This window comes from Plenodomus lingam, assembly GCF_022343315.1.
Source record: "Plenodomus lingam strain CAN1 chromosome Unknown contig_11, whole genome shotgun sequence".
Classification (NCBI taxonomy): domain Eukaryota; kingdom Fungi; phylum Ascomycota; class Dothideomycetes; order Pleosporales; family Leptosphaeriaceae; genus Plenodomus; species Plenodomus lingam.
In genome coordinates, this window is record NW_027093929.1 from 620,632 (window position 1) to 648,039 (window position 27,408).

Genomic DNA, 27,408 nt, shown 5'->3' on the forward strand with positions numbered 1-27,408 from the left:
GCGTCGGAAGTTCGCGATGCTCGTCTCTCTTTCTGCCAAGACATGACTCACGTGATCATTTGCCTGCGTCCAGTCTAGCCATCTGCTTCTACTCTAGGCACAGTGTGCGTCCCACCAATGCAATCTTCAAGGGCTTAGCGGCGGATAAGCCAACTTCAGCCTTGGATTCAAACCGAGGTCATTGTCTCCGCCTGCTAAGCCGTCTAGGTCGACTGCAACATTGGCACGGGAACTGTCCTTTCTCTGGACTCTGGTTGCCCTTTCTCGTTGGCTGCTTCGTGAACACACGCATACACATCTTCATCGCCCTCCATGTTCTCCATAGCACGGAATACCGCGCTCCGAGCGGCGCGGGCATCGCTGCGGTCGTCGCATCCCACCGCCGTCCCACAGTACTCGGCCTTTGCGCGACTGGCCTCCACACTCGCCGTTCTCGAACAGAAGGAGGGGAAACTCGTCTCACAATCATTGGCCGCAATTACAGCAGGAACAAAGCTCGGAGGGTCAATAACTGCATTTGTTGCTGGAGGTGGGGTCAAGTCGGTCGCAGAGGAGGCGGCAAAGGCGAAGGGTGTGGAAAAAGTTATTTACATAGAGAATGCTGCGTACGACAAGGTTGGAATATTGGCACCAAGAAGGGGAACAGCATGGTGCTAACAAACTGTTACAGTGCCTCCCCGAAAATTATGCGCCACTCTTGGTTGAGAACATCAAGAAGGGCGGCTACACCCATGTAGTCGCTGGCCATTCTGCCTTTGGCAAGAACATCATGCCCCGCGTCTCAGCCCTGCTAGACACTCAGCAAATATCCGACATCACAGCCATTGAGAGTGAAGACAGTAAGTGGGCATAGTACACAAGATCTAGCTTTAGTCGCTAAACCCTCTCAGCATTCGTGCGTCCAATCTACGCCGGTAATGCGATCATGACCGTCCAGTCTTCCGATAGCATCAAGGTTGTCACCGTTCGTGGTACCGCATTCCCCGCACCAGAGACCGAGGGTGGCTCTGCATCAATTGAAGAGGGCGTCGACCCCAAGGCTGAATGCCAGACCGAGTGGATATCTGAGGATCTCGCAAAGTCAGATCGCCCCGATCTGGGATCAGCAGACAAGGTTGTGTCTGGTGGACGTGGGTTGAAGTCAAAGGAGGAGTTTGACAGGATCATGACTCCTCTGGCTGATGCACTTGGTGCTGCCATCGGTGCCTCGCGAGCGGCCGTTGACAGTGGCTTCGCCGACAATAGCTTACAGGTCGGACAAACAGGAAAGAATGTCGCACCACAATTATACCTTTGCGCTGGAATCTCTGGCGCTATTCAGCATCTGGCCGGTATGAAGGACAGCAAGGTCATTGCTGCGATCAACAAGGACCCGGAAGCACCCATCTTCCAGGTCGCAGATGTTGGGCTTGTTGGTGATTTGTTCGAAAAGGTACCAGAGTTGACTGAAAAATTGAAGGCGCAATAGCGTCCTGATATTGACAATATCGAAGTTTGCAGATAGTCAAAAAGAACAACAAACAACTGGAAATCCAATGATACAACTGGAAATCCAATGATTATGCTCGATAGTTATAGTAGACATCCGCGCAGTACATTCTATTCTCACCGGGGCCCCGATCATGAATGAGTATGGGTTCTGGTGCTGTCTTCATCCAAATGACAATGAGCAGGAATAAGCATTTGGTTGCGGAAGGCTTGGCATTCGTCCCATGTGGTTGATCGACGCTAGTGTCATGCAAGTCATGCCCCCCAGATCTAGCACCATACGATCTTCTTTAATCAAAACTTCTCTGCTCCTCTTGCTTTTCGGACGTTTAATCCACGCCCTCTTACATCCCATCACGCTATTTTGACCCCTTGCTACGCCTTACAGCCGTATCCCGACACTCTCATTCTATAACCATGCCTATTTCGATCTAGTCTCCTGCCCCAGCAACTCAGTCTTCCATATCTTCCGGGCTTCAAGGACTTGCAAATAACGCGGTTTCCCGCGCATAGCATGTCCCAGTCCTACCATTCATCATCGTAATATCCTGGATCTGTTGGATGCGACCTGCAAGGCTATCAGGGCAATGTCTCAGACATCGAGACCATGACCTCAACCAACGACACAATTTCGCCGTCACCTTCCGAAAATAGACCAACGCAAGATGAAGCGTCAGAGTCGCCTGAATCAGAGGAAAGGAAGTGGTGGAGTGTATGGGGAAGATGGAGAGATGGCGACCAAAGTGATTGGTGGTTTGCCAGTACGGGGATTCCGTAAGTTTATGATATCGTGAGACGATATACGCCTGACATGTAGTCTCTATATCAATATATTAGAAGAAAAAGATGAGGAGATTCACTAACGATACCTCAGACTTCTAGCCGCTACCCTTGGACCTTTAGCCAACGTAACCTCCATTGCCGCCTTAGTTACAAGTTGGCGACAGACCAATTACGTAGACGGGCAGTGGCTATCCGATTTGGAAGGCGTTCCTTACGCTGACCCTAGGTGGCAAGTATAATCTATATCTTTAGATGAGTTGAAAACTTACAGATTCCAGGTGCTACTGGATCAACGTCGTCTCTCTCATCTGTGGCTTTCTTGGCAACGTCTTCCTGCTCCTAAACTTCACTCAGCGCGTGCGCTATATCATCGCACTTCCAGCTACCATCATTCTCTGGTATCTCTCCTCCGGTTTTCTCATTGCAATTACAGTATGTATGAATACTTATACGCCTCCTGATAGACCCATCGAGAGTTATACGCAAGGCTTCTGGTACGCCATTGCAGCAGCAGTGTTTTACACCATTTGCTCCATGATTCTTATGATCAATATGTCGGGACACTTTCTGGGACATTACGGGGAAGAGTTCAAGCTGAGTGACAGTCAGCGGACGCTGATTCTTCAAACAATGGCATTCTTCATCTGGTTGGCAGGAGGGGCAGCGGTGTTTGCAAAGTTGGAAAGTGACCAAGGGGAGATTTGGGGCTTCAGCGATGCGGTAAGTTCTATCCATGTCACCACAAGTCTCAATAATCACACAGGCCGCTCGAGCGGATCTTTTTCACGGCCAGCTAATGGCAATATATTGCTCGTAGAGCTAATTCGTAGCAGTTGTACTTCTGCGATGTAACCATCCTGACCGTTGGCTTCGGCGACCTCGTTCCCACCTCCGATGTCAGCCGCGGCATTGTCTTCCCTTATTCTGTTTTTGGCATCATAATGCTCGCTCTCATTGTCTCCTCGCTCTATAAAGCCGTACATGAACTGGGCGAAGAAAAGGTGGTCCAGAAACACGTTGATCGTCTCCGCTCCCGCGTTGTCCAACGAACAGTCATCAACTCTTTCGACCTCCGACACCACGAACTTGAAGCTCATAATTTGGTCCGGAAGCGATCAAGAGTGCCTTTGAGCATCAGCGCACCCATGAAACTTCGACAATATCGACCCACGTTAGATGAGCAAGGAGAAAGGACTCAAGAAGAAAACGCACCAACCTTTTCTCACGTTACAACCGCCCTAAGGCGAAACAAAACCCCCAAAATCATCCTCCTCAAAGCTGAAAAGGACCGATTCGAAGCCATGCGCCGCATTCAAGCCTCATCGTCCCAATACAAGCGCTGGATCGCGCTTTTCTGGTCCGTAAGTACTTTTAGTATCCTATGGTGTATCGGTGCTGTCATCTTCTGGCAAACTGAGAAACATACATTGGGCTTGACCTACTTTCGGGCTCTATATTTTTGTTACATCAGTCTATTGACCATAGGCTATGGCGACCTTGCGCCAAAGAGTAACGCAGGACGCTGCTTCTTTGTGGTGTGGAGTCTTATTGCAGTGCCAACAATGACGATTCTCGTCGGTGATCTGGGTGACACAGTTGTGGCAAAGTTCAAGTTGGGATGGGATGGTTTTGCAGATTGGGCAATTTTGCCCAGGGAAGGTTTGTTTTCTCATCTTTTCCTTTGCCCTTGACCCTCTCAGAGAATGGCGTACCACTCACATTCTGGCGGAAGGATAAGTGAAGTTGCTGACAGAAGCGGAATAGGTATATACCGTGCCTTTCTGAATCGCTACCCCTGGCTTCTCGACTGGCTTCAACACCGCATCGAGACCCGCGCCGCGAAACGACGCCTACAGAAAGGCTTTGAAACCACTGACCCTGAAACCTTATCAAATCCAAATGACATAGATATTGAAGCAGACATTCCCAATCGCGCTACCGATGCCGACCCAGACACGTCTACGACAGACGTGATTCGTGTGCCCACCATTGAAACACTGGCCTTGGAAGCCGAACAAGATACTTCAGCCACACCAACGCACTCATCACTATCTCACCACCTCGCTCTCACTATTCAAGCTGTTGCTCGCGATCTCCACTTGCCCAAGAAATGCTACTCCTATGAGGAGTGGGTCGAGTTTACCCGCTTGATCAGATTGACTACTCGTCACTACGCTCATAATCACAATTACAATCACAGAGGCATCGAGGAGAATGGCGAGCACATTGACGAGCGCCCGGAACAGCAGGGAGAAGAGGATGAAGATGAGGAAGAGGGCCTGGTGAATTGGGATTGGATAGGCGATGATAGTCCGATGATGAGCGGTATTGGGGAGAGTGAGTGGTTGCTGCATAGGCTTTGTGAGAGCTTGGTTAGACTGGAGAGGAGAAAGGTGAGTATGTGTGGAAGTGGGGTGCAGGAAGAGATGCGCAGGATGCAAGGTATGGCTGAGGAGGACATTATTCGAGGAAAGAACGAGAAGAAAGAACGAGAAGAAATAAGACAAAGAGCGGGTTGACAAGGTCACCAAGAACACGACATGACCGGCTGCCCCCTAACTTCACAGTCCATTACCATCACTTCTCATTCGGCACCAAAAAAAGACATAGTGAAATCAACAATCCTTCCCCTTTTAGTCTACTACGGCGGAATCGACAACACTTTTGACCGTTTGCAACAAGCGAGTGTCCACGGCCTGCAAAGATTCGGCGGATATGATACCAACTACTTGACAGAAGAAATAAACGAGCAAAGAAGAGCTTTGCGGTAGCAAGGACATGCCGCAGGTTAGGTCTAGCCAGTGATCCTGCTTCAAGAGAAGATAGAGGGTGGGACAGCGTATTGACATCCTCCCAAAGGAAAGCTCGCATGCTACTATCGCAGTACGCAGCTCGTGCGCTAGATATCGGGGCTGTTGAATGACGTAGCTTGTAATTTCGTCGCGTCGTGCGTGCGGAGATATATTAGGTGGTAAGGAGCCTCTCGACTCGCAACAGCAACCGAAATCATTCCCATCATCAAAGCTACCCCAAGGTATTACGATAGGCCCAACTACGCGGTCCCCGGTAAATATTCGCAGTGTGATGGGTCATTAATCGCGGGAGTGTCGCCGACGATGACGGTGCATTCAATGCTGCTGATTGCATTGTCGAAGTCGGGGCGTAGACTGTCAACAGCAATAGTTTGATTGGTGGCGCCGACCACGAAACGAGGTCCGTTCGTGGGGCATCCGTGGTCACTATTTGGGTGGTCCTTCACGTTAGGGTGGTTGGTAGAAAAGGGGATGGAGAGGGAGACGTTAGGGAAGGAGAAGTGGGTGGAAGGAGGACGTGGTCGCCTACAGGAAGAATTCGCAACGATAACCCTGTTCCGTATTGAGACTTCTCGTCCTGTCGTTAAAGTCGGCGTAGACCAAGTGTAGATCGGTGCAGTGCCCATCTGCAGGAATGCCGAATTGGCCACCTTTGAAAGCAAGGTCGTTCCAGATGGTTACACCTCGGCCATCTTTTACGGGGTCGGGCAGTTTTGCCTTTTACTTTAGTGAATATCATTGATGTAAGAGCGGTTTCTCTTGGAGCTGGAAAACCTACAACCAACAGCGCTGAGACAGCGCTTGAGAGCGCCAGTACCAAAGTCACAGCAAACATGGTTAGATGAATTCGCTATGGAGACGAGCTTCGGAGTGGCAGAGACAGTGTGTTAAAGTGTCGAAGAAGAAAGGGTCTCACAGCAACTGGTGAGATGGCTGCAGAGGACGAGCAGGCTTTGTAGGCTGATAGTGAGAGCTAAGTACTTGACTGGACAGCGACCAAGTAAGTAGACACCCTCACGTATCGATGCACAGAAAGGCGAGGCGTGTTCTACGGTATGGCCCGTTTATGGTCATAAAGGCTAATTACGGTCCTATTTGACATCTTTCCCCTGACATTTGGTACAAAGTCAGATTGCGCGACACTTCCGTTTCGTGTGTCTGTCCACTTTTGGTCGGGGCAGGGAGTAGGCTGGTCTTACATGGTAAAATGCCAATCTGTTGATAGAACTGCGGCTATCTAGCATCATTGAACCCACAAAGAGGATACTACGGCACGGCGTCATCATCACCAATGTATTCCGTCCCCAAGAAGTGCCGTCTCTTGTTGTAGTCGCACCGACAGGGCGGCCAAATCCAGCTTACATACAGTACCCAACGTATGATGTTTCTACATGGAACCAGTTAGTCTGAGAAAGGTCCGCTAAACTCTCACCGCACTAATTAGGCGAAACGACCATTGGGCCTGTTAATCCGAAGACGACGGCTCATTCTGGCAAGGTGTTAAACTATGATCTCACAGGACCGCGATAATCTTACATAAGGCTGTCTAAAGTTATTGTAGCATGGGACTCTACGACGTCTAGATCTTCTCTCTCGGTTTACCGGTAGCTATGGGATTGTTCACATTTCATAAACACACCATGCTATGCACCCTGCATCCCTACTGACCTTGTTTCTGCAAATCGCACAGTGTGTAGGAATTTAATTGATTGGCTGACTCCCTCTTGTTGTCCCAGAGATGTCAACAGTTCTCATGTGCATCGTTATGGTACTGTATATCCTCCTTGTGTAATTACAAAGTTCGGAGCACAATTAAAGATTGGGCTAAGAAATCAAGTACTCCCACCCGTTACCGTACGTGTTAGCCCCGGCAAATTTACCATCTGTCCTATGAATCTTAGCGACTTGGACAGGTCCTCATAATTATACCTAGCTACCATGAATCGGATTCTAAGCCAACAGTACACTCCCCCATAGTTCCCAGCCCGGTCGTACCCCGGCTCAAAACCTCTTGTGGACATCGCTTGTGGGGTTTATGTGGAGGAAGGCTTGCCTTGCGGAAGCTTGTTACACCTGTAACATGTCACAGCAGGTTGCACTCCAGTCGAGCCTAGATTGGTAGTGGGAGACGTTCAAGTAAACCTCTTGCAACAACTAGACAGAGAATACAGGCTCTACAACCCCTATAGTTCCAAAATGTAGGACAAGCTCAAGACATTCTCACACTTCAAGCACCACCACAATCGCACATCCATATCTAAAGATTTGCATATTTTGCACCTACCATAATAATAAAAAATGCATCTTAATCCTACGGCGTCCAGATCCACTGATATACAGCCGAACCACCTACTACGTAATGTAAGATAGGTAACTCCGCCACAATCATGTTGAAGTCTGAGACAGACAATTAACACCGTAGAGATTGACGATTGTAATCGCGGCAACGCGTCAACTCTGCCCCACAACAATGGCGATGTATTAATGCGGACAATAGGGGAAAAAGGCCCGAAAACTGCGAGCTTGGGCATGTTCCCGCCATCTTCTCTGGTAAATCGTAATATGTACAAATAAGGAGCGCCTAAAAGTCGGGCTGAAAACGTGTATGGCTGTATGTACTGCAACATCAGTGGAGGTTGGCGAATTTCTTAAGGTACCATAAGTTAGCACTGGCGATCGAGCGACAGACTAGGATTGATGTTGATCGAAGACGCGAGGTGTGGATTGTGCAGGAGCTTAATTTGTTTTCTCACCCAAAGGCATATGAAGAACCGAGAAACCGATTACGAATGCGAGGTTGTGAGTGGACAAATCCTTCTTACCTACAATCAGAACTATACCGGTAGTATCTGCATCCAGAGTTCAGGAATCTCCCTACAGACATATTGGTTCGCATGCCTACACCCTGTAGACCACTTTACCTGCTAACATGTGTGCACCCCTGATACAAGATGTGGAGTTCCTGCAGCAAGCTCCACAGAAGCTTGTTCGTGTGTCGATCTCGTTCGGAGGCATGTCTTATTAGGCCGGTAGGGTAGTGCCCTGTCGCAGCCCCTTGTGCATGGTTCCTTCAAAATCCCGCGTCGGTAGCTTGATCAAGGTGAAATATGGACTTGGAGCTTTGGGGGACCCACAATGTGAATCTCACTTAAATGCCATACATCTCTATGGCTGGCACACTTTTCCAATAGGAAGGATGTTATACCCTCCGAAAGCGATATCTGGTAGTGTCTAACTAGACACTTGCCTGATCCCTCGGTATGCTCCATGCTTCATCATGAGATGGAAACCTTGAATTATGGAGCCTTTCAGTTAACGACAAAGAATCTCAGTCGGTCAGCTTTTTCCGGTGTTCTGGTGCGCTGTGGCTCCCTCAAGGGCACTTCGCGATGATTAATGAAGATCTGCGGTCCTCATCGTCCTAACCTTCAGAATGAACTGTTTGCCTCTCATTCTGAGTAAAAGATTGAAACCTGACCGGTCAAAACCAGGATCCGGGCTTTTCTTCGTAAGGAAGACCTTTGTGTCTTTAGTACCAGCTGATTAGTCAAGTAGCTGACACCCCAAGATCCTATTTGTGATGTTGCTGAATGCATGCGCCTGCGTCACGACATCACGACCACTCACTCTACTCTTAAATTTTCTAGATTCTTGTTCCACAGAGAACTCTAGGAAAGAACAAACCGACCAAGAAGCGTTTACTCTTGTTTAGAGTCCTTCATCCACAGTTACCTTCTATGTGGTAACCATGGGAAGTATCCGCAAGATGATGTCTCGGACGTAGAGGTTTCTGTGAAACAACAACACCTTGTCGCTCGTACTAGAGTATCCGGATTTCAACGACGTACCGATAATATTTCCTCAGCGTTTTGTACCAGTCAAGGTACTCCAGGTTCGTCCAAGATAAGGCCGTAATCAAGGCACCCAAAAATTCGGTTCGAGTCTCCCATGGTGCCATTCGTGGCTGTAAGAGCAGAAGAATTCGGCATTTTCGTAGGCAAAACAGTTCTTCTAGCCTCTTGCTACTTCTTGATATTAAGCCACGGTAGGTTTACGGGAGCCATACAGCCGGACCGTCTTGTGAACTTGTTTGCCGGAGCATTTTGGGAGGAACAGGATCCTGGAAGGGATCACTGGCGCAGGCGTCCTGCATTGCGGATCATTTTTATCATCGGTGAACCCATATCGATGCTCAATCAGGAAGGAAGCCTCGAGGTAGAAGCCTTTGAATGATCCTCCCAATTTGCATCACCACTGATGGCAAGTCGACGCGCCCTTGGGATCTATTCATAGCCATGGACAACAATAGAGTTGCTGGTCCCAAATCATCGGGGAGTGGGTCCAATCACGGCCAGAAAGCGAATTTTCCTTTAATGCATTGAGCGAACAGCAGTCCACTACGGCTTTCGAGGTACGTACCTACATATGGCCGAAAGCATCTGAGCAAAGGCTGATCAATTTGCATTGTTGAACGAGGCCAAGATTCGATGTTCTGGTGCCTATGGGGCCTTTGTTCCAGGATTTAGAGGCAGTCCCTCCTCATTCGCAAGATCAGAGGCCCGCCTCCGCTTTTTGGCCCAAACCTGTCAATATCTCTGCATTGATCTATTTGATATTCGTGGTACTGTGGATGCCTTTATCTCAATTATTACCTGTCACCAAGGACAAGACGAATAACTTTGGGCCAGTATTCAGAGCTGTTCTTCTTGGTGCACTTAAATAGTGGAAGGAAGACGTTCAAAATGCCTGTCGCTCAGTATGAGTAGATTCGGATCCGGATCACAGTTTGTTCAAAGGCAGTTTGACGTCACCTACTTGATTTTCTTTCTGGTTTAGGAGCAGCAGTAAAGATTATGGTCGAGCAGAGCAATCGTTTGAATGAGAGTTGAGAAGCTCATCGTATTTGTCAGGCGATCCTTCTTTATGTCTGTAGACTCCCTACTTAACCACAATTGATAGACTTTAAAAACTCTGGCGTATTGTGAGACATGCTGAAATTCATAGTAGACTTGTGCCGATTCGTAGCATGTTTTATTAGATCATAGAAATTGTCATCGGTGGTCAGTTGGAGATCTCGAGTCTGCATCCTCGCCTTGTGCTCGCCCAACTTGCATCGACTGTTAATTGACGGCTCCAGCTGGCTCTTGGCTGAAGATGGTGAATTGAGGACACGACAGACGGAGACATAACCCTCGACGAACAGGAACACACAAGAGCGAGAGTCAGGCCCGGCGAAAGGCTTAGCGAGCAGAGCGACTAGATTGGGCTAGCGTTTCATCACACAGCCTCCCTATCTTGATTGGACAATCTCGCCATACCGGTAATGTGGCGGTGACAACAACTCAGCCAGCAAACGCAAATCCGAATCCGCATGTAGATCCTAAAGGAACCAGGGTCACCGGGACCACATGACCACACCGCAGTTTCGCCTTGAAATCAAACTTCACACACAAACACACATCAAATTCATCTTTCACCACGGCACCCCCTTCAAACCCTTCCAACAGTGCCGCTCCCTCCCCCCCCCACAGGAAAAAGGGGGAACTCGAAGCCCAGAAAACCCAATATGGCGCATAATCTCGCACCCATGCCGCCTCCAGGCCTAATGGTGTATCGAGGCTTCATGGCCGAACAGCCCGAGACCTTTCTCTTCAAAAGCCGAGATTTGTGGTCTTCGAAAGCGTCGTTTTCTATTAGCCGGGCGACACCGTCTGGTGAGGTCTTGGCCCCGTTTCTGGATCTGAAAGAGGGGCCGAGAGATAACGTTGTGTTTCGGACGCTGGATGGGTACGAAGTCATGCGCATCATACGCAATAGGCGGAGTTGGAGCGGCAAGGGGGCAAAGTATTATGGGATGAGAGGGGAAGAGGAGATTTGGCAGTTGAGGTTGGTGAGGGGGTTGAAGGGGACGAGTTACGGTATGTTGGGTTCTCAACTTTCATCGCAACGTTTTAATATCTATTTGTGCAATGGCCATGTGTTCGGAGGCATGTTTACTTATGGATTGGTGCTAGAGCTTGATATTCATGATCGTGCTGCCTATGGGTGGCGGGTCGAGGTGCATAATAAAGTGCAAGGCCAGGAAAAGGGCATCCTGGTTGAAGGTAATCCTGTGTCCACCATGTCTCGGTTTCAAGAATGGAAACATATATCCCGGCAGGATATCGTACATGTTGCGCCTGGAATGGATATCATGATTGCGCTGGGGGTGGCCTGGATCAGAGCGGATAAGCAGGAGCAGGATACTCAGACTGTGGCTGCTCTTGTCTAGACCATAGATAAGACACTCGGCTGTTGTGCGCGGTGTTGTGGTTCTCCTTAAGCAGGGCGTTACGGTAGTATCATTTATATATATACCCTATTGTGAATATTTTTCTACATGATTATCTGAATCATAATTTTCTCCTAGGCCCATATAATGCCGCGTCACGTCCAAGGGTGAACAAACGCCCATGCTGGCCAACACTGTTGTATTACCGTAATACGTCAGTGACTGTGCATAAATGACCTTCAGACAAGCAGGTGGTTACTTTCAAGATAACATGTTTCTTCGGAAAGAAAATATGACATGGCAAGGCGAGGCGCATACATACAAGGCATATGTGCGGAATCTGGGACTATTTATCCAAACACCACACATGCAAAAATACTTCGTACAGTGTTACACGAGCATTCTGGAACAAAGGAAATCACACAAGGCATTCCCCTCGGCTCAGAATTAGCGGCTGACAAGACACATCAGTCCGGATGATTGTGCTAAGCGAATAAATCAATGGAGCATCAAAGACCAAGATTGAAAATGGTATTGGGCAGTGCTGCAGCTCAAGTAACTTGAAAAGGGCCTGTTGATTACTCATTGGTGATTTTTGGCAATATGTAAGTATGCTTTTGTGGCACTCAAAAATACATGTATTTGTATAGAAATAGCAAGAACATTATGAACATTGTAATATACATGAAGGAATACCGGTTGACAATCACCTAGGCGCTCCAAAAGGGCATCCTTGAAGCCGCCTCGTTTTGCTGATTGGCCTCGGGTACCACCTGCGGAGCAAAGAACGGCTGTTGGGCAGGCCAACTCGTGGTGTTTGCGGGGTTGTTGTCGTGTGGAGCTGTAAGTGGCCCTTCGGCAAGAGACCTGGAACTAGGCTGGGCATGGCGAAGACGAGGGATCACTGGCACGCCTACTGATCGTGATGATATACAATCATAGCTCTCTATATCTGAGGTAGGGCTAGTCCACGAAGACACCATATAAGACGAGCAAGCCGGGTTCCAACCTTGACTGCTGGTCTGTGTGCTCATGGTTGTAGCACTGGCAAGTTGATCATGTAAAGGAGGGAAATATTCAAAGCTTACTGGTGCCGAATAAAGCGGCATTCCATAATTGCTTTGACTGGCCCCGTGATGTGAAGAGGCTCTGAGCTGTTGATAGCCGTCACATTGCGACACTGTATCGAAGGCGGTGTCACTGAAAGCGTCGGGCTGTTCAACGGACAAAGCGGTCTCTACAAATGGTTCCTGAAACGATGCTAGGGTCAAGTGATTTGTATCAACCTGCAAATTGTTCGGCTGATTGGAATTGGCGATAGGAGTAAACGGCATAGGGTGGCTGACGTCTCTAGCTGGACTTGTGTTGAATTGCTTCTCAAGAAAGAGGTCATCGTTGACGAAGCGTGAAACGTCATCAAGGTAGTACTGCCAGCCCAGTCCATTTGTTAGGCGCATATGGAGATCATTGTTGTCTGCCGCGAAATGTGCAGCATGGCCTGATTCTGTACCATAGCCTGCAACATACGGACCCACCAAGTCGCTCAGTAGGTGGTTGATAGCTGTAGTGGACTGTCGCGGAGGGGGAAGGATATGTTGTTGATCCGAAGACATCCAATCATCGTTCAGACCTTGTATCGCCTGGTCTAAAAAAGAAGGCAACGGATGCGCTTGATTTGAATGGACAATGCGGTATCGGTCCACTAGTTCTTGATTGAGAGGGCTATTGTCACCGATATCTACACCATGTGGTCAGTGTGTGCTTGGCGAGTCAGCTTCATGGTGATTTACATGGACTGGGAACCAATTCATCGTATGGGAAAAGTGTCTGGCATAAGGGTATCCATTGCGCAAGGATATCGCCTTGCTTCATAGTCCGAGGCAGACAATATGAGAGGTGGTCTTGACAGGTTTGCTCGTCAACGAAGTCCCGTTTACATGTCATACAGTGGCTGTAATACAAGATATCCGGGTGGTTCCTCATGGCACGCTTCGGGCGGAGGTGTGTTCGTATCTCACTCATATAAGTGACGGCACATCCGGTACAAGGATGATCAACACCCAAGTCTATATTGCGTCTGAGAAGCCATCGCTGGTGGCATGGGCATCCAATGGAGTATGCTTTCGCATCCCGGGCATTGTCCTTGACGGCGACCGAAGTCTGACTGGAGCTCTTGCTCTTGTCGCGTATGGCGCGGCCTTTGCCCTTTGATATTTGGCCTTTGGATAGGCGGCCGCCTGCACTTGAGCCTGCTGCCAAGCTGTTTTTCCTGTGTGGAGTGGTCTGCTGGCCGACATGGGCTCGATAATTCTGAGCATCGCTATCTAAATCAATAATTTTGACAATGGTCTCGACATCGGTTAGACTCTGACGATAAGCTGCATAATCGCGAGCCCTTAACTCCATCAGTATCAATGAGATTACCACAAGGGCTGTGCTCACCTATCCAAACGCATCTGTTCGACTTTGCTAGACCAACTAGAAAGATAATGTGCGACGTAAGCCGGATATTCATCGCCCAAATCATTGTATAGAGCCGTGAGAACCATACGGGCGATGTGAAGCTCCGACATCGCTTCGGTCGAGGAAAGAGCATAGGGCTGTGTTGGAGGCGAGCCCTGGTGGGCAGCGCACTTGGCCTTGTTCGATGAATGAAGGTGTTCCGGTTCATCAAAGTGGCTTCCGACTGCAACGATCTCAACGTCATCCACTTCCTTGTGGTCGCTTATGGATGCAGAGTGGGACTCGGGATGTTGTTTGCGAATATGCTTCAGTCGGGCGTCCGTACGCTTATAAGACTTGTTGCATCCAGAGACAAAGCAAGGGTATTGTAGTTCAACAGCTCCATGGCTATGTTTAATGTGACGTGCTAAGTTACCATGCTGGAACCGGCCCCGGAATGGTTTTGTGCACTGCACACAAGTGATAACGTCCGGGGTTTCCCACTATGGACGTGTCAGTCTATAGCATACTAGAAGATAGGAGACATAAGTACCTGATGCTTGTCACGATCAAATGGAGCCCAGGGTCCTGATTTTGAGGACCCATATGTGCTGCTTTCTTCACTTGCAGTGCTGCTAGTGCCCAAAAGCTGGGGGAGAGCTGCGAGTAAAAGGCTGGTGGCACTATCAAATCGTCGGTCGTTGTGTATATCGTGGTTCTCTGGCCATGACATGATGCTCTGGAGAGTCAAAGGATATAATCAAAGCAAAGATGTAGCCTGCAACGGCCATACGTGGCTTTACGAAGGCTGGTGTTGTATGCTGTAGGGGTCGAGGGTGGGCGAGACTTCTCAGCAGGAGTTGTGTTGCTTTATTATAGCAGATGATTCAAATGAGTCGGAGGGGGTGGTGACCCATCCATCTTGTACTTGGGCAAATTGTGTGTAATTGCACGCGGACACTGCAGTCATACTAACACATGCGCACTAGAGCCTTTCGTACATTTTGCGCAAATGGATGAAGGTTAAGCTAGATTGGGGAGGCCGCACAGTACAGTGGCATATTAGGTGCGTGAACCATTGGCATTTGGGCGGAATTCCAAGGTCAAGGGACGATTTACAGGGCGGACGCTGGGAATTGAGACCGAACGTTGGGCAGCGGTAACCAGGCCATCCCTACTAGCAATGCTGGGATGTGTCCGTTGCCCACTACTTTCGCACGCCAATCTCAAACGACTGCATACGATTGCGATAATGTAACAAGCTGGCGGCTTGGATGTCGTCTGTGTACGTCTTGTGAAAAAACAAGCCAGTGAACTGGCGTGCGTGAGCATCAACATAGCCACACAGTCGATACTACTCAAGGCTCAAGGTAAGACTCTCCAGTGGTACTACAGTCCTGCTCAGCCATATGCAGTGGGAGCCACCGCGCCACTCTCTGGGTCTGTCTGACAAAGACGGAGGGCAAGGTACGACAGATGAGTCGGTTGCTGTGCAGCAGCAGCAACGCATTGCCTGAGCATTAGAGGAAGTTTTGCGGATTGTGTGAAATTATATAGCATCCAGTTGGTTTCATGCTGGCACGTCTTCCCATCGGGCAACTCCGAAGTAGGTAGGCAATGAGGCAGCCAAACTCGCCAGATAAGGGCGTCAGGGGGCGCAGCTTTACGTGGCCAAAGTGGCCTGCAAGTACGTATCAGGGTAAACAGGACCCCCAACATGCCATTGGCGTCTTCATTTGACTGTGTCACCCAGGCAGGAAGACCATGAGTCCTGCCTGGTGTGCTGCAAGAAAGGCGTGGGCAGCCTTGGCAATCACACATAGTTCATGCCGCTGAACTTGGGTGACATTTAGATGATATTGCAAGCGGGGTACCATGGCCTGGCGCAAATCGTGCTTATGGCAAGGTCAGCTGTATGCCTGACAGCTGTCTTGAGGCGTGGCGTGCCACTGTGAGCTTGCTGCATGCCAAGTTGCATGGTATCCATAGAAACATCACTGGCCTAGACAATGCGAATCGTTGTGCTCGATGACTTTGTTGTTGGGTCGAGCTGCGCAAATGTGAGAGCACGACTCGAGGAAGAAACTTGGGACACACCAAAGGCGATGCGAAATAGGCTCGTCAACAGTATGATCCTTTCCATTAACAGACGGTGGCCAGATGAGATCAGAGTGTACTACGGATTGCATGCGGGCCAGTCGTGATGGTGTGTGTGCAGAAGGCGCATCCAGTCGGATAAACATGCTTATGTCCGACATCGAGACGTGTGTGTCTGCATCAAAATGGCCTTCTAAAAGATGTGAGTGAGATGCAGAGGTCAAGAATTAGTGATGTTGTTGAAGTGTGGGGAACGGGCTAGATCAACTAGGGAGGGACGGCTACTCTAACGTTAACGTCTCTAGCAGGTGTACTAGCAATGTACTCGGTACCAATGTTATCCCAGACGCCCCCACTCTACTACCGGTACGTCTTAGATCCCATAACGGTCTCGTATCCTTGCTGCACGTCTGGGTATATACAATTGCTCTAAATCACAAAAAACCACGCTGCTTTCCTTCACAACAGAACATTCGGGCTATCAACTCAAGATCTAGTGATCTGACTTTGCCCTCAATTCAGAACTGAGCTCCACTCGATACATGGCAAACTCTTGGAGACTCTACCAAGATTTTCTGTCAACAGCAAACTCTCACATGCAACATCCATCTACCCCCATCATGCAATCCTACACGAAATCCCACACTCGAGATATAATCAAACCCCGACATTCTCAAAAGTCCAAAAAGAAAGCCCCTTCCCCCAGACCAAGTCCACGCATCTCAAGAGCACACTTTGATACAAGAAGCAAGTGAGTAACGTTTTGATTCAAGAGATGGAGGCGAGAAACCTACAGATGTCTTCATTTATCAACTACCGGTATACCTAATAGTCTCGATCAAGACGTATCCAGCCAACATGGGATGAGCTCTCGCCCGTGGCAGTGAGGGCAGTCACCGCCATAGTCAGGATGGGTGCTACAGATGATCTCGAAAGAACACACCTGTACCACTTCAAGAATCGACCAAACTCGACTCAACCCCACAACCCTATCCCCCGGCAGCGCAAACCTTTTGCCCACCCCCCGTACTCACCACGTACACTCATCAAGGCCTCAAACACTTGCAACGCCGACAATGCGCATGTCTCCCTTCATTAACAACACCGCAACTAATTCCGTTCTCGTCTGGTGCCAGACATGTCCACGAATCTAGATGTCTGACTTCGGTGGGCATTGGATGGGAAGGGGGGCTGGGAATAGGGGTTGGTGGGGTGGGATTGGTGTGTATTTGCGACAAGGAGGAGGAGGAATAGGAGGAAGATAATTTACTTGATAGTGGGATGTTAAGTAGGATGCAGGGTATGAGATGCTGCAATGTGTGTTAGGGTAATGTTTGTGTTGTGGGTGTTACGGGGATAAGTGTTGGGGGATAAGTATGGGGTATATATAGGGTAGTTGTGAGGAAGATGTTTGTGTTTAGCGAGTGAATGAGTAAACGAATGAATGACTAAGAGAATGACTCCACAAGAAAATTAATGATCAAGAGAATGACTTGACAAACAAATGAATGTATAAACTAGACTTACACCACATACCACGTCCCACATACCACAACTCCACATCCCCACCACCACCTCAAGAACTGCATATCTTCTAATTGGTGACTTTATCCGTGACACCTTGTGACTCGATCATGATTTGACTCCCAAACCTGAACTGTCAACTTGACTATCAAACCCCGACCCGAACTCCTCACACCTCCCACCATCCCCACCACCCCCATCTCCACAACACCACAAAACCCAGCTCAAGCAACATCGACAAGATCTTCATAAACCGTGGTATCTTCTCGCACGTGTGAATGATGATGATGTCACATATAATATAATACACACAGTCCCTCTTCCTAACCTATAGAACCAGGGGAACTGCCACACCATGCCACACCATCCCTCTCCATCCCTCTCCATCCGTCAAAAAGACACAAAAAATAAAGAAACAGAACATGGCAAATACGGACCAGAAAAACCCGTGCTCGAACGTGATGAACATGGGCTCATGATGGAAGTTTTGCATCACCTGCCTAGCCTTTCGCCATTGTACACGTACAGCCCAAAGCCCCACATTGAAATGCTGCCGACCCATCTACGCAACCCCCCCGACCAGGGAATCTGATAAGATAAGATGAAAATAAACAGAGGACATGGATTGGGAAACCAAGTCAAGTGATGACGCCAAAAGTGTAGTTTTTTTTTCTTCTTTGATAAAAAAAACCCGCATATCTTTACACAATCACCTCGCCACAATCGACATGGTTGGGCCGCCACTTGCTCGAGTCCACTTCGCCCTCTGTGCTGCTGGGCACTGTGACCTCGACCGGCCTGTAGAGATACCAGGCCTTGAGTGCTGCCGCCGCCGCCCTCACTCTCGCCTCGTCCAACGAGCTTCCCGATCCTTCTCCCAGCTTGTCTCTGCCGCTGTACACGCCCGCCACAAATACGGGGTAGGCGCTCAGTCGTCCCGTTTCTGAGATCAGACGGGCTATGGGCGGTTCGAGGCCCTCACGCGCACATAAGCGGGAAAGGTCGCGCGTCGGCGTGCGGAAGTCGAAGAGCTGGCTGATGTCGAGATGTCGGCTGAGGAAGTGGTCGCGGAAGAAGCGCTTGACGAGAGGAGATCCAAGGTGAAGGTGCAATGCGCCAATCAAGGCTCGGACAAAAGACTGTGCTGCTTCTTCCATTGGGACCGGTGTTTTTTGTAGCGTATGTGCGCCTACTGGCGCACTTTTCGAGCCAAATTCGTCCGTCCTCATGATTTTGTGCGTGGTGGTGACGTTCCACTTCCATGGTACTTGCCGTGTCAAGACTGCTGGAAGTTGCTCGCCTGCCTTGATTCTCTTGAATTGTAGCAGCCCTGGTTCCACTTCACCACCAGGCTCTGCCGCAGCCTCGATACCCCACTCACTGGCTACGGTAGCCAATGCCTTGGGTCCAATGTATGCTTCCACAGCAGCGAACAGCACCGACATTGGTAGGCGTGGGTAATTGCATAACAGCCACTCCGAGGTATAGTAGCCCAGCAAATGGCGTCCCAGTATCGAGAGCGAGGCGTTGTTGAAGGCGGGATCTGGGTCGGCGGAGGGATGCACCAGTGTGCGGGCGAGGACTTGGAGGGGGAAGCGTGGGGGTAGGGATAGTCGACTTCGCAGGGCATGAAGTTTTGTCGAACTTTCAGCGGCTTTTGGATGCGGGGATGGCAGCTGTTCGAGGGGCTTGTTGGCAATATGTTGTGGAAGTTTGGGTGCAGGTGCAGGCTTGGACCTGGACCGTGACTTGGCCGCTGGCTTGACCTGCTCGAATACCGCTGAGAGGGCATCTATGGGAGCATTATCACTAGACACGGCTGCCGTCGACTGCAACCGAGCGTGTATCCTGTGGTGGTTGTACCATGTGAGGCCTCGGCGTACGTTCCTCGCCGCAGCATGTGGGCACGCGGGCTGGCCATGCGACGATGGTTGTGCCAGCCATTGTGAGGCGCATCGTGATATGGATATGCGCTTCATTACAACGAAACCCTGCTAGGAAGAGGGAGAACAGAGACCGGGGCGGGATGGCGAGACAAGGCAAGAGAGACAGCAGCAATTGATCCGCTCGTGTGCTCTCTTCGACTTGTTCGATAGTATTAGCAAGTTGCAATTGCCAAAGAATTTCTGCCAAGCATGGGGCCCGTGCGGGGAGTCGATGGCGGGCATGAAGCTAGCTCCGTGAACCTTCATGTTCCCCCAACTCCGACGACGTCCATCCCGCCCACATAAAGACCATATCACGACTATCTGTTCACAATGGGTGGAGGAGGAAAGATCCCGTACGAAGATCCCGTTCTCCCACATCTACCCAATGCGCATTTCTGACCCCCTACCGCGACAGGTACCCCAAGCACGTCTGGTCGCCGGCCGGTGGTTGGTATGCCCAGCCCAGCAATTGGAAGGCCAACACGGCCATCGTGGGCTTGACTATCACCGGCCTCGTGGCCATGGTCTGGAGTCTAGGCGCAAGGCTTGAGCACCGAGACAAGATGCCCGATCGAGACCGATTCTTCCCCAGCCGATAGTACGAGCAGCCCTCGCCTCATGCACCCGCACCATGCATATCAGGAGACTCGCGGCTAACAGTCCCCTGCAGTTGGAGCAAACAGATTATCGAGCACGAGCGTAGAGAAGACGAAAAGAAAGCACTCGAGAAGGCGGCTAAAGGCTGAGTGGGAGGGACGCGAGCGTGGACGTGTGGAGGAAGTGGGCATTGTGCTACGGCTGTATATATTTAGCCACCCGATTCTTGAATTCTGAAAGACGATCTACAACGCGAACGCCGTTCCATGTTTCGCCTTCTGGAGTGTAGGAGAGGACTGGCATGCCGACTTGCTCGATAGCAAAGCTTGCTGCGACAGAACCCCAGATTGCAGCCTCTTCCAGGTTCTCGATGGCAGGCTCTGCGTCCCCTCTAACCAGCCCGACCGCTAGCCCACCCAAGAAGGCGTTACCACCGCCTGTCGGATCAATGACCTTTTCTGCAGACTGATGATACGCAGGCAGCCACTTTTGCACTCCCCTCCGCGCCACTAGACATCCATCTTTACCGCATCGGACTACACTCGCGCCATTACTGTCAGGCCCAATACCACTCTCTACCCATTGACTACACAGCGTCTCGACGAGTCGAAAGTCGACTGCATCTTTGCCATTGGTGTCGTTGCCGAAGAAGCCGCCAAGTTCTCCATGATTGGGGCTGACGACATGGACCAACTTGAGTGCTATTAGACAGTTTTCAGCCTCTTCAGGAATGCAGAGGTCAGGCACTGGTTCCCATATGAACAAAGGGTGATGACTTGACTGCCCATCCGACGCTTGTTGACGCAAGTGAAGAATGTTCTGGACGAGATCAATGCAACGCAGCGGTGAGCAGATGAGGTGGAACGACTTGGCCCATAGTAATGGCGTGTCAACTAAGGCAAGGTGATCTATGCGCAGTTTGGGTGTCATGTAGCGGAAAGCTACCGCCTGGATTAGCAAACAAAGGAGAAAGGGTGGGACATCACCACTCCCTACCTCTATGCTCATGTTCCCCGTAGCCATTCCATCCTCTCGTAGTCAACCGACCAGGCGTCTCTCGAAAGAGTACACCAGTCTGCCAGTGAGCAATGACGCGTCGAAGCTCAGGCGGGAAGTCTGACCCGCAATCCACTATCCAGCCCACCGAACTTGATTTTGGAGGGGGAGAGAAGATGCGTGCTCCCAATGCGGAGTATGAGCCCCCGCCGCCTACAATGTCTCTGACGGCTGGCTTGGGTGGGGCAAACTCGATTTCGTCTGAGACGGGTTGAGCAAAGGAAGATCTGGTAGACGATGCATGCAACTTGGAGAGTTAGTAGGTACTGGGAACGTGTACATACCGATGATGAACATGCCCAGAGTGCAGAAGTCAATGTCGGCCATGTTGGGGATATATCTTTTGTTGGAAGGAAGGTATGTGGCTGGAGTATAGTAAAGTAGGTAGTAGTAGTAGTAGTAGTAGTAGTAGTAGTAGTAGTAGTAGTAGTAGTATAGAATGTAGGTGTAGAGTCTACAGTAGAGTCTAGAATCTAGAGTCTGGAGTTGAGTCTGGAGTAGAGAGAGAGAGAGAGAGAGAGAGAGAGCTGACGCAGGGCTGCAGGGCAGCCGTGCTTGGCATGCAGCTAGCGCAAAGGCAGGTAGGGTGGTCTGGGTGTGGGGGTTGCTTGGAAGGGTGAAGCGACAGACCGTCAAAGGCTAATTGATTTGATACGAGTTACATGGATCCTCTGTGCTCTGTACTTTCTACTGTGTACTCTCTACTCTACTTACTTGGACTCGACTCTACGCCTAATTGTATCTATCCTCCACAACCCACTCTCTTGTACTTAGCTACTTGATTATGCTTGTTGTCTACCTACTACTGCTCTAGGTACCCAACTCACCAACTACACTTGTACCTCTTTCTCCCGCGCAAAGCGCACAGGCAGAGAGACGGTCGTCGGCATCTCGCCGTCTTCCTTTTCCCCTTGAACCGTTCCAGCTTCAGCTTGCAAGTCCCATCAGCACCTTCCCTGTTGCTCAACGCTGCTGCAACGCGCCTTCCCCTGCGCTATGGCCCAGAGCAACATGAACAACCTTACTACCCTGATCAAGCGGTAAGTTGATGCTCTCTCTCTCTCTCTCTCTCTCTCTCTCTCTCTCTCTTCTCTTCCCCTCTCTTCCCCTCTCTCCCTCCATTCGTAACCCCACGAGGCCGGAACCATGGCCACCGAGCCTGAGACGCCGCATATCCTCGGCCTCCAGGGCCAAATGCAACTCCGCGTGGACAGCCAACTAACGTCGATGATCCGCAGGCTAGAAGCGGCCACCTCGCGCCTCGAAGACATAGCAAGCTCTTCATTTCCTTCGGCCGGCGAATCAGATACAGCAGCCGCGCCCGGACTGATCGCCACAACCTCCTCGACAGCTGCCCCGGCCCTGTCTGCTGGCCCCCATGCCGCCCCCGCAGTCGTCGCAGAGAGCGCTCCGCCCGCCATTGAGGCCTTTGACGACCTGGTCAACAGCGAATTGAAGACCTGGTTGGACTTGAGCCACCAGCTGGGCGACGTCATCGAAGGCCAGTCCAAGGCGGTACAGCAGGCCTTCGCTGCCCAGCGACAATTCCTCTTCATTGCGAACAAGGCAAAGAAGCCAGACGACCGTACCATGATGGAGCTGCTCAAGGATCTGCAGGCGAGCATGGAGAAGACGGACGAGTTCCGCCAGAGCAATCGCGATCCGGCCCTCAAGGACCCGCTGTCCATGGTCGCAGACGGTGTCGGATCCCTGGGCTGGGTGACGATTGGGGCGGGCGGCGGCATGAAGCCCCATGAGCACATCAACGAGCTTGTAGGTGGCGCCCAGATGTACGGCAACAAGGTGCTTAAGGAGCACCGAGACAAGTAAGTTTTCTCTCAAGCTATCCTGGCGTAAGGACTGGGTGGCTAACAGAGGCAGGCCCGAGGGCAAGGCAAACGTCGAATGGGTGCAGGCATACTACAAGCTCTTCAAAGCCCTCTCCGAGTACGCAAAGAAACACCACTTCGGCGGCGTAGCATGGAATCCCAATGGCATCGACGCAAAAGACGCCGCCAAAGACATTGCCAGTGGCGCTTCCTCGAGCATTCCAGCACCTCCAGCACCACCCGCAGGAGGTATTCCTCCTCCACCAGGTCCTCCCCCGCCACCAGGCCCACCGCCGCCACCTGGCGCCGCACCAGCTGCAAAGAAGGCAGCGCCAGACATGAATGCCGTCTTTGGTGAGCTCAACAAGGGCGCCGACGTTACCAAGGGCCTGAAGAAGGTGGATCCAAGCCAGATGACCCATAAGAACCCTTCTTTACGTGCTAGCGCCCCTGTTCCCACACGCAGCGATAGCAGTGGTTCGCTACGGGGCAAGAGCCCAGCACCCGGCAAGAAGCCCAAACCAGAAGCAATGCGGACTAAGAAGCCGCCGAAGATGGAATTGGACGGAAACAAGTGGATAATAGTATGTCATTTATAATTACCATATCATGGCAGTAGCATAAGAGTAGCAGCTAACATAGTACGCCGCGACAGGATTCCTTTGATTCTCCCTCAGAAATGCTAGAAATCCACGCCGAAATCAACCACTCCATCCTCATCTCACGCTGCAAGAACACGACCCTCCGCATCCACGGTAAAGCCAACGCGCTCTCGCTCGACAACTCGTCGCGTACCTCGCTCATCATCGACTCGCTCGTCTCTTCTGTCGACGTCATCAAGTGCCCCAACTTTGCCCTCCAAGTCCTGGGCACGTTGCCCACCATCCTACTGGACCAGGTGGACGGCGCAACCATTTACCTGGGCAAAGAAAGCCAGGAAACAGAGGTCTTTACGAGTAAATGCAGTAGCGTCAATCTCAACTTGCCCCGTGACGATGGGGATTATGGCGAGGAGGCGCTGCCAGAGCAGATACGGAGTTTTATTAGGGATGGCCGGGTGGTTAGTGAGATTGTGGAGCATGCGGGGTAAGAGTTTTGGGGTGTTGAAGTAGGGAGGTTGGGAGGGTCTTGGTGCTTGATTCTGGATGGTGGGATGGACGCATGTTGGAAAAGTTGGAAAAGTTGGGCTGTTGTGTGTTGTGTGCTGCATGCATGGCTCATTTGCCTGGTTGAAATAGTGGATTCAGGATAGAACAGTTGTGGTTGTGATTGTGCAAGTTGGGATTGGGAAATTAAGACTCCTCCCCCCCTCCCCTTATTGCTCATCTTGTCCAGTGGTGTCTTGTCCTCCTATCTTGCCTTGCGTGTCTCGCTGTAATGTTAAGCCAACGCTTTGATCAGATTTCAATCGTCAATCCCCAACACAAATATGCATTAAGTGTACCTGGATGGCTCTCGCCGCATTCCTCACTCAACTCACTCATTGCATTTCACGCATGCCCCCCACCCATTCCTCCACCTACCCTTCCTCTCTCCCCTATACTGCACTTGTAGCACGACAGCGCATATACACGAGATAAACAGCGCGGATTCTAGAGGGCAGGGGTATCGAGAGGAGAGTAACCCAACAATAACAATACCGTAGCAGAGATCCCAGTAAACCTCCAGCCCCCCCCCTTAATTCACTACATCTAAAAGTAAACATAAAACTATCCCTTACATGCCATACCACCCCACAAAAACCACGCAAAACAGCATGCGAAAAATTTCCATCTGTGATGATGATGATGATGAAGAATCGATGGGATGAAGTCTAAAAGTAAAGACTATGCTACGCTGTGCTGTGCTGTGCTGTGCTGTGCTGTGCTGTGCTGTGCTGTGCTGTGCTGTGCTGTGCTGTGCTGTGCTGTGCTGTGCTGTGCTGTGCTGTGCTGTGCTGTGCTGTGCTGTGCTGTGCTGTGCTGTGCTGTGCTGTGCTACGCTACGCTCTGCTAGACACGCCACCATGTCCCCCTCAACCCATCGGGGCGAACAACAACCGGGCTGGGAGAAACCAGGTGGCGAATAGATAGCATACATGGAACGCTGAGGGGGGGGTATCAAAAAACCAGCCCATGCAAGTGAACAAGGTAGAAGGTAGATGTAGGGGGGGGGCGGAGGTAAAGAGAAGAGAAGGAGAAGGGATGCAAGAGGGGTATGGAAAAAAAGGGGGGGAACATGGAGTTTCCTTGTCTTGTCTTGCTTGACCTGCTTCTTGAGAAGGAAATAAAAAGGGGGATATGTTCACATTGCGCGGTCAACGGTATTTTTTTGTGTGACGTGGCGTGTCTCTTGAGTAGAGTGCAAAACATTGCCGTGTTCTTTTTGTTCACTTCTTTCTACCACCCACCAGCCGGTTCTAGCCTCCGGTTTTGACTCATAAAGTAGCCGTCAAAAACGCTCAACTCGGGCTTGCGCGTTTGCGCGGGTGCTGGCGCTGTTGCTGCTACCGGCGCTGCCGTTGTCGTTGTCGTCGTTGCTGTCTCAGAGATGTCCACCAATGCGGCTGCCGTCGTACCCCCACCCCCTAGTCCCAGACTGCTCGCGGCATGTCCACTGTATCCCCCACCGTCTAGACTGCGTCGTCGGCCATGGCCAGCAACTTTACCATTGACGGTCCCTAGGCTGGCGAGCACAAGGCTCATCTTGATGCGTTCCTTAGGCCGCGCCAGAGTCATCTTCTCAATGATGCTGAGCCATTCCGACTCAGCTTTTAGTTGGCGCAGCTTGCGACCAGAACCAATGAGCCCATTTCGCAGGCCGGATGTGGTCGCCGCGTGGAGGCGGTTACGCCAGCTGGCTACCCTCTCAAGATGGGCGTGGAATGAGGCGTCTTGCGTGGAGCCTGCACGGTATGTGGCAAACATGGACTGAGACTGGTTCTGCGCAGCTGTCATCATAGACAGGAAGACGCAGCCTAGCGAAAAGACATCTGCCATGCGTTTACCACGTGACACGATGGCTTCCGGTGCAGCGTAGACATAGGATTGGTCCTGAAAATAGGTATGTAGCTGGTCTAGACGCTGGGATGTGGCGTTGGTGGGACTGAAAGTATCAATATTCTGGCCAATGTCGAAAGGGCCGAAAAATATGCGGTTTCCATCAATGAGAATCTTACGGGGCCGAATACTGCGGTGACAAATGGACTGAGAATGTAGGTATTCGAGAGCGGACGCCAGATCGTACATCCAGTCGACCAGCAGTTTTGCGCGATTTGAGTCGTGGCCTGACTGCGACAGGTAGTCATCGAGACTATATTGCGCTTGCTCTGTTACGATGCCAACATGACTTGGTTGGGCGTATGAACAAAGCAGTTTGGCGATGCTCTTATGCTCGTATTGTTTGAATTTATTAATCTGCTCTATGACGGCCGCCTTCTGAGATGAACGGGCCGTCACGAATCGCTTTCGAACTAAGACACGCTCCTCAGTGTTACCCAGGAGTCGTACTCGGTCGACACTCTTCTCGGAGTTCCTCGAGCACCGGATCATTCCAAGCGGCTGTAAAGGAACAGTCTCGCGTGCTGTGAAATCAACGTGACCGCCCGTCAACGCTAGCTCTTTCGAAGTAGCGCGCCATTGCTCTTCCACAAATTTGCGCGCATTGCCAACGATCCCTTGGAGACGGTCCTCGGGAAAGGGTAAGCTCTCATCTCTGAGATCGAAGAACGAAGCTTGTCGCCAAGAAGCAACATCGTCGCATAACCAGAGAAGTATGGCTAGTCTGGGGTTCGATAACGTCCATTGCCATATCTTCTTTATTAGTCCACCATCCCACCCTTGCTTTCGACAGAGATCATAAAACCATCCAGATAGTGACTGTCCTTGTGATGAGAGGGTAGAAGTGTTAATGAACCCATTCACAAGGGGGGTGAGAGGAGCAACTGGCTGTCGGTATGGATTAGGTGAACCCGGAAAGCTCGGCATAGACAATCCAGGATAATCTCCAATTCTGAATGATTCCCCCGTCGCCGAAGGAGGTGGCGACATAGGTGCAAACCCTGCTACCGCGTTGATGATCCTGACCGGTTGGGGGGCAATGGGCGTTGTGGAACGACTCGGGTACTGCGGGGTATGATTTGGGCTGTCCTTGGGTGATGAACTGGCAGACTTGCCAGAATTTGTCGAGCTTGGGCTCGCCATTATGTTCGACCACGGGTTGTTATTTGTGGTTGTGGGCGTAGCGCTCCGACTGGTAGAGGTCGATGCCGAGGAAGCTGTAGGAGATGAAGGCCCTCGGTTGGAATACCACGGTTGCTCATCGTGGAGATTGACCATGGAGATGGTGTGCTGGAGGCTGTATTGTGGTTTTGGGTAGTCCATGGCAGGCATTCGCCAGGGAGAGTTTGAAGCGTGTTGCATCGCTGCACAGCAGGATAGGCTCGAGTTTAAAGGACAAATCGTGACCAACGAAGAATGATGCAGATGCGTGATGTGGGGAACCGGTCGACGGTGAGATGGCTACAGAACCAGGACTTCGAATAGCGAGAGCCGGACAGGAGACGGAAAGAGCAAATAGAGTATATCAGCGTAACGGAGCGA

General features: G+C 50.7%; 11 protein-coding genes across 11 annotated transcripts; 7 read left to right on the forward strand and 4 right to left on the reverse strand.

Moving 5' to 3' along the window:
- Positions 1-84: 84 nt before the first annotated feature.
- Positions 85-1,799, forward strand: IAQ61_000630 (uncharacterized protein). Its single transcript, XM_003842690.2, has 3 exons — positions 85-615; positions 671-839; positions 891-1,799. Exons 1-3 carry the CDS (start codon positions 313-315, stop codon positions 1,466-1,468), a joined length of 1,050 nt encoding a protein of 349 aa, XP_003842738.1. The 5' UTR covers positions 85-312; the 3' UTR covers positions 1,469-1,799.
- Positions 1,800-2,095: 296 nt separating this feature from the next.
- Positions 2,096-4,790, forward strand: IAQ61_000631 (uncharacterized protein; the record flags this gene model as incomplete). The annotated part of the gene is made up of 5 exons (XM_003842689.1): positions 2,096-2,262; positions 2,363-2,497; positions 2,550-2,991; positions 3,105-3,930; positions 4,036-4,790. The coding sequence occupies 5 exons, from the start codon at positions 2,096-2,098 to the stop codon at positions 4,788-4,790; spliced, it is 2,325 nt and encodes a 774-aa protein (XP_003842737.1).
- Positions 4,791-4,811: 21 nt separating this feature from the next.
- IAQ61_000632 (uncharacterized protein) lies at positions 4,812-5,650 on the forward strand (the record flags this gene model as incomplete). Its single annotated transcript, XM_066094759.1, has 2 exons — positions 4,812-5,038; positions 5,455-5,650. 2 exons carry the CDS (start codon positions 4,812-4,814, stop codon positions 5,648-5,650), a joined length of 423 nt encoding a protein of 140 aa, XP_065955067.1.
- A 5,000-nt stretch (positions 5,651-10,650) lies between these two features.
- On the forward strand, positions 10,651-11,355 carry IAQ61_000633 (uncharacterized protein; the record flags this gene model as incomplete). The annotated part of the gene is made up of 1 exon (XM_066094760.1): positions 10,651-11,355. The coding sequence occupies one exon, from the start codon at positions 10,651-10,653 to the stop codon at positions 11,353-11,355; it is 705 nt and encodes a 234-aa protein (XP_065955068.1).
- Positions 11,356-12,065: 710 nt separating this feature from the next.
- On the reverse strand, positions 12,066-14,530 carry IAQ61_000634 (uncharacterized protein; the record flags this gene model as incomplete). The annotated part of the gene is made up of 4 exons (XM_066094761.1): positions 12,066-13,093; positions 13,146-13,750; positions 13,798-14,300; positions 14,351-14,530. The coding sequence occupies 4 exons, from the start codon at positions 14,528-14,530 to the stop codon at positions 12,066-12,068; spliced, it is 2,316 nt and encodes a 771-aa protein (XP_065955069.1).
- Positions 14,531-16,416: 1,886 nt separating this feature from the next.
- Positions 16,417-17,048, forward strand: IAQ61_000635 (uncharacterized protein; the record flags this gene model as incomplete). Its single annotated transcript, XM_066094762.1, has 2 exons — positions 16,417-16,645; positions 16,946-17,048. Exons 1-2 carry the CDS (start codon positions 16,437-16,439, stop codon positions 17,046-17,048), a joined length of 312 nt encoding a protein of 103 aa, XP_065955070.1. The 5' UTR covers positions 16,417-16,436.
- A 1,071-nt stretch (positions 17,049-18,119) lies between these two features.
- Positions 18,120-19,397, reverse strand: IAQ61_000636 (mitochondrial 54S ribosomal protein mL44; the record flags this gene model as incomplete). Its single annotated transcript, XM_003842682.1, has 1 exon — positions 18,120-19,397. One exon carries the CDS (start codon positions 19,395-19,397, stop codon positions 18,120-18,122), a length of 1,278 nt encoding a protein of 425 aa, XP_003842730.1.
- Positions 19,398-19,676: 279 nt separating this feature from the next.
- On the forward strand, positions 19,677-20,092 carry IAQ61_000637 (uncharacterized protein; the record flags this gene model as incomplete). Its single annotated transcript, XM_003842681.1, has 3 exons — positions 19,677-19,699; positions 19,762-19,944; positions 20,017-20,092. The coding sequence occupies 3 exons, from the start codon at positions 19,677-19,679 to the stop codon at positions 20,090-20,092; spliced, it is 282 nt and encodes a 93-aa protein (XP_003842729.1).
- A 46-nt stretch (positions 20,093-20,138) lies between these two features.
- IAQ61_000638 (uncharacterized protein) lies at positions 20,139-21,326 on the reverse strand (the record flags this gene model as incomplete). Its single annotated transcript, XM_066094763.1, has 3 exons — positions 20,139-20,884; positions 20,940-21,200; positions 21,284-21,326. The coding sequence occupies 3 exons, from the start codon at positions 21,324-21,326 to the stop codon at positions 20,139-20,141; spliced, it is 1,050 nt and encodes a 349-aa protein (XP_065955071.1).
- Positions 21,327-21,661: 335 nt separating this feature from the next.
- On the forward strand, positions 21,662-24,687 carry IAQ61_000639 (uncharacterized protein). The gene is made up of 4 exons (XM_003842679.2): positions 21,662-22,039; positions 22,158-22,825; positions 22,881-23,412; positions 23,484-24,687. Exons 2-4 carry the CDS (start codon positions 22,194-22,196, stop codon positions 23,916-23,918), a joined length of 1,599 nt encoding a protein of 532 aa, XP_003842727.2. The 5' UTR covers positions 21,662-22,039; positions 22,158-22,193; the 3' UTR covers positions 23,919-24,687.
- A 519-nt stretch (positions 24,688-25,206) lies between these two features.
- On the reverse strand, positions 25,207-27,198 carry IAQ61_000640 (uncharacterized protein; the record flags this gene model as incomplete). Its single annotated transcript, XM_003842678.2, has 1 exon — positions 25,207-27,198. One exon carries the CDS (start codon positions 27,196-27,198, stop codon positions 25,207-25,209), a length of 1,992 nt encoding a protein of 663 aa, XP_003842726.2.
- Between the last annotated feature and the right edge of the window lie 210 nt (positions 27,199-27,408).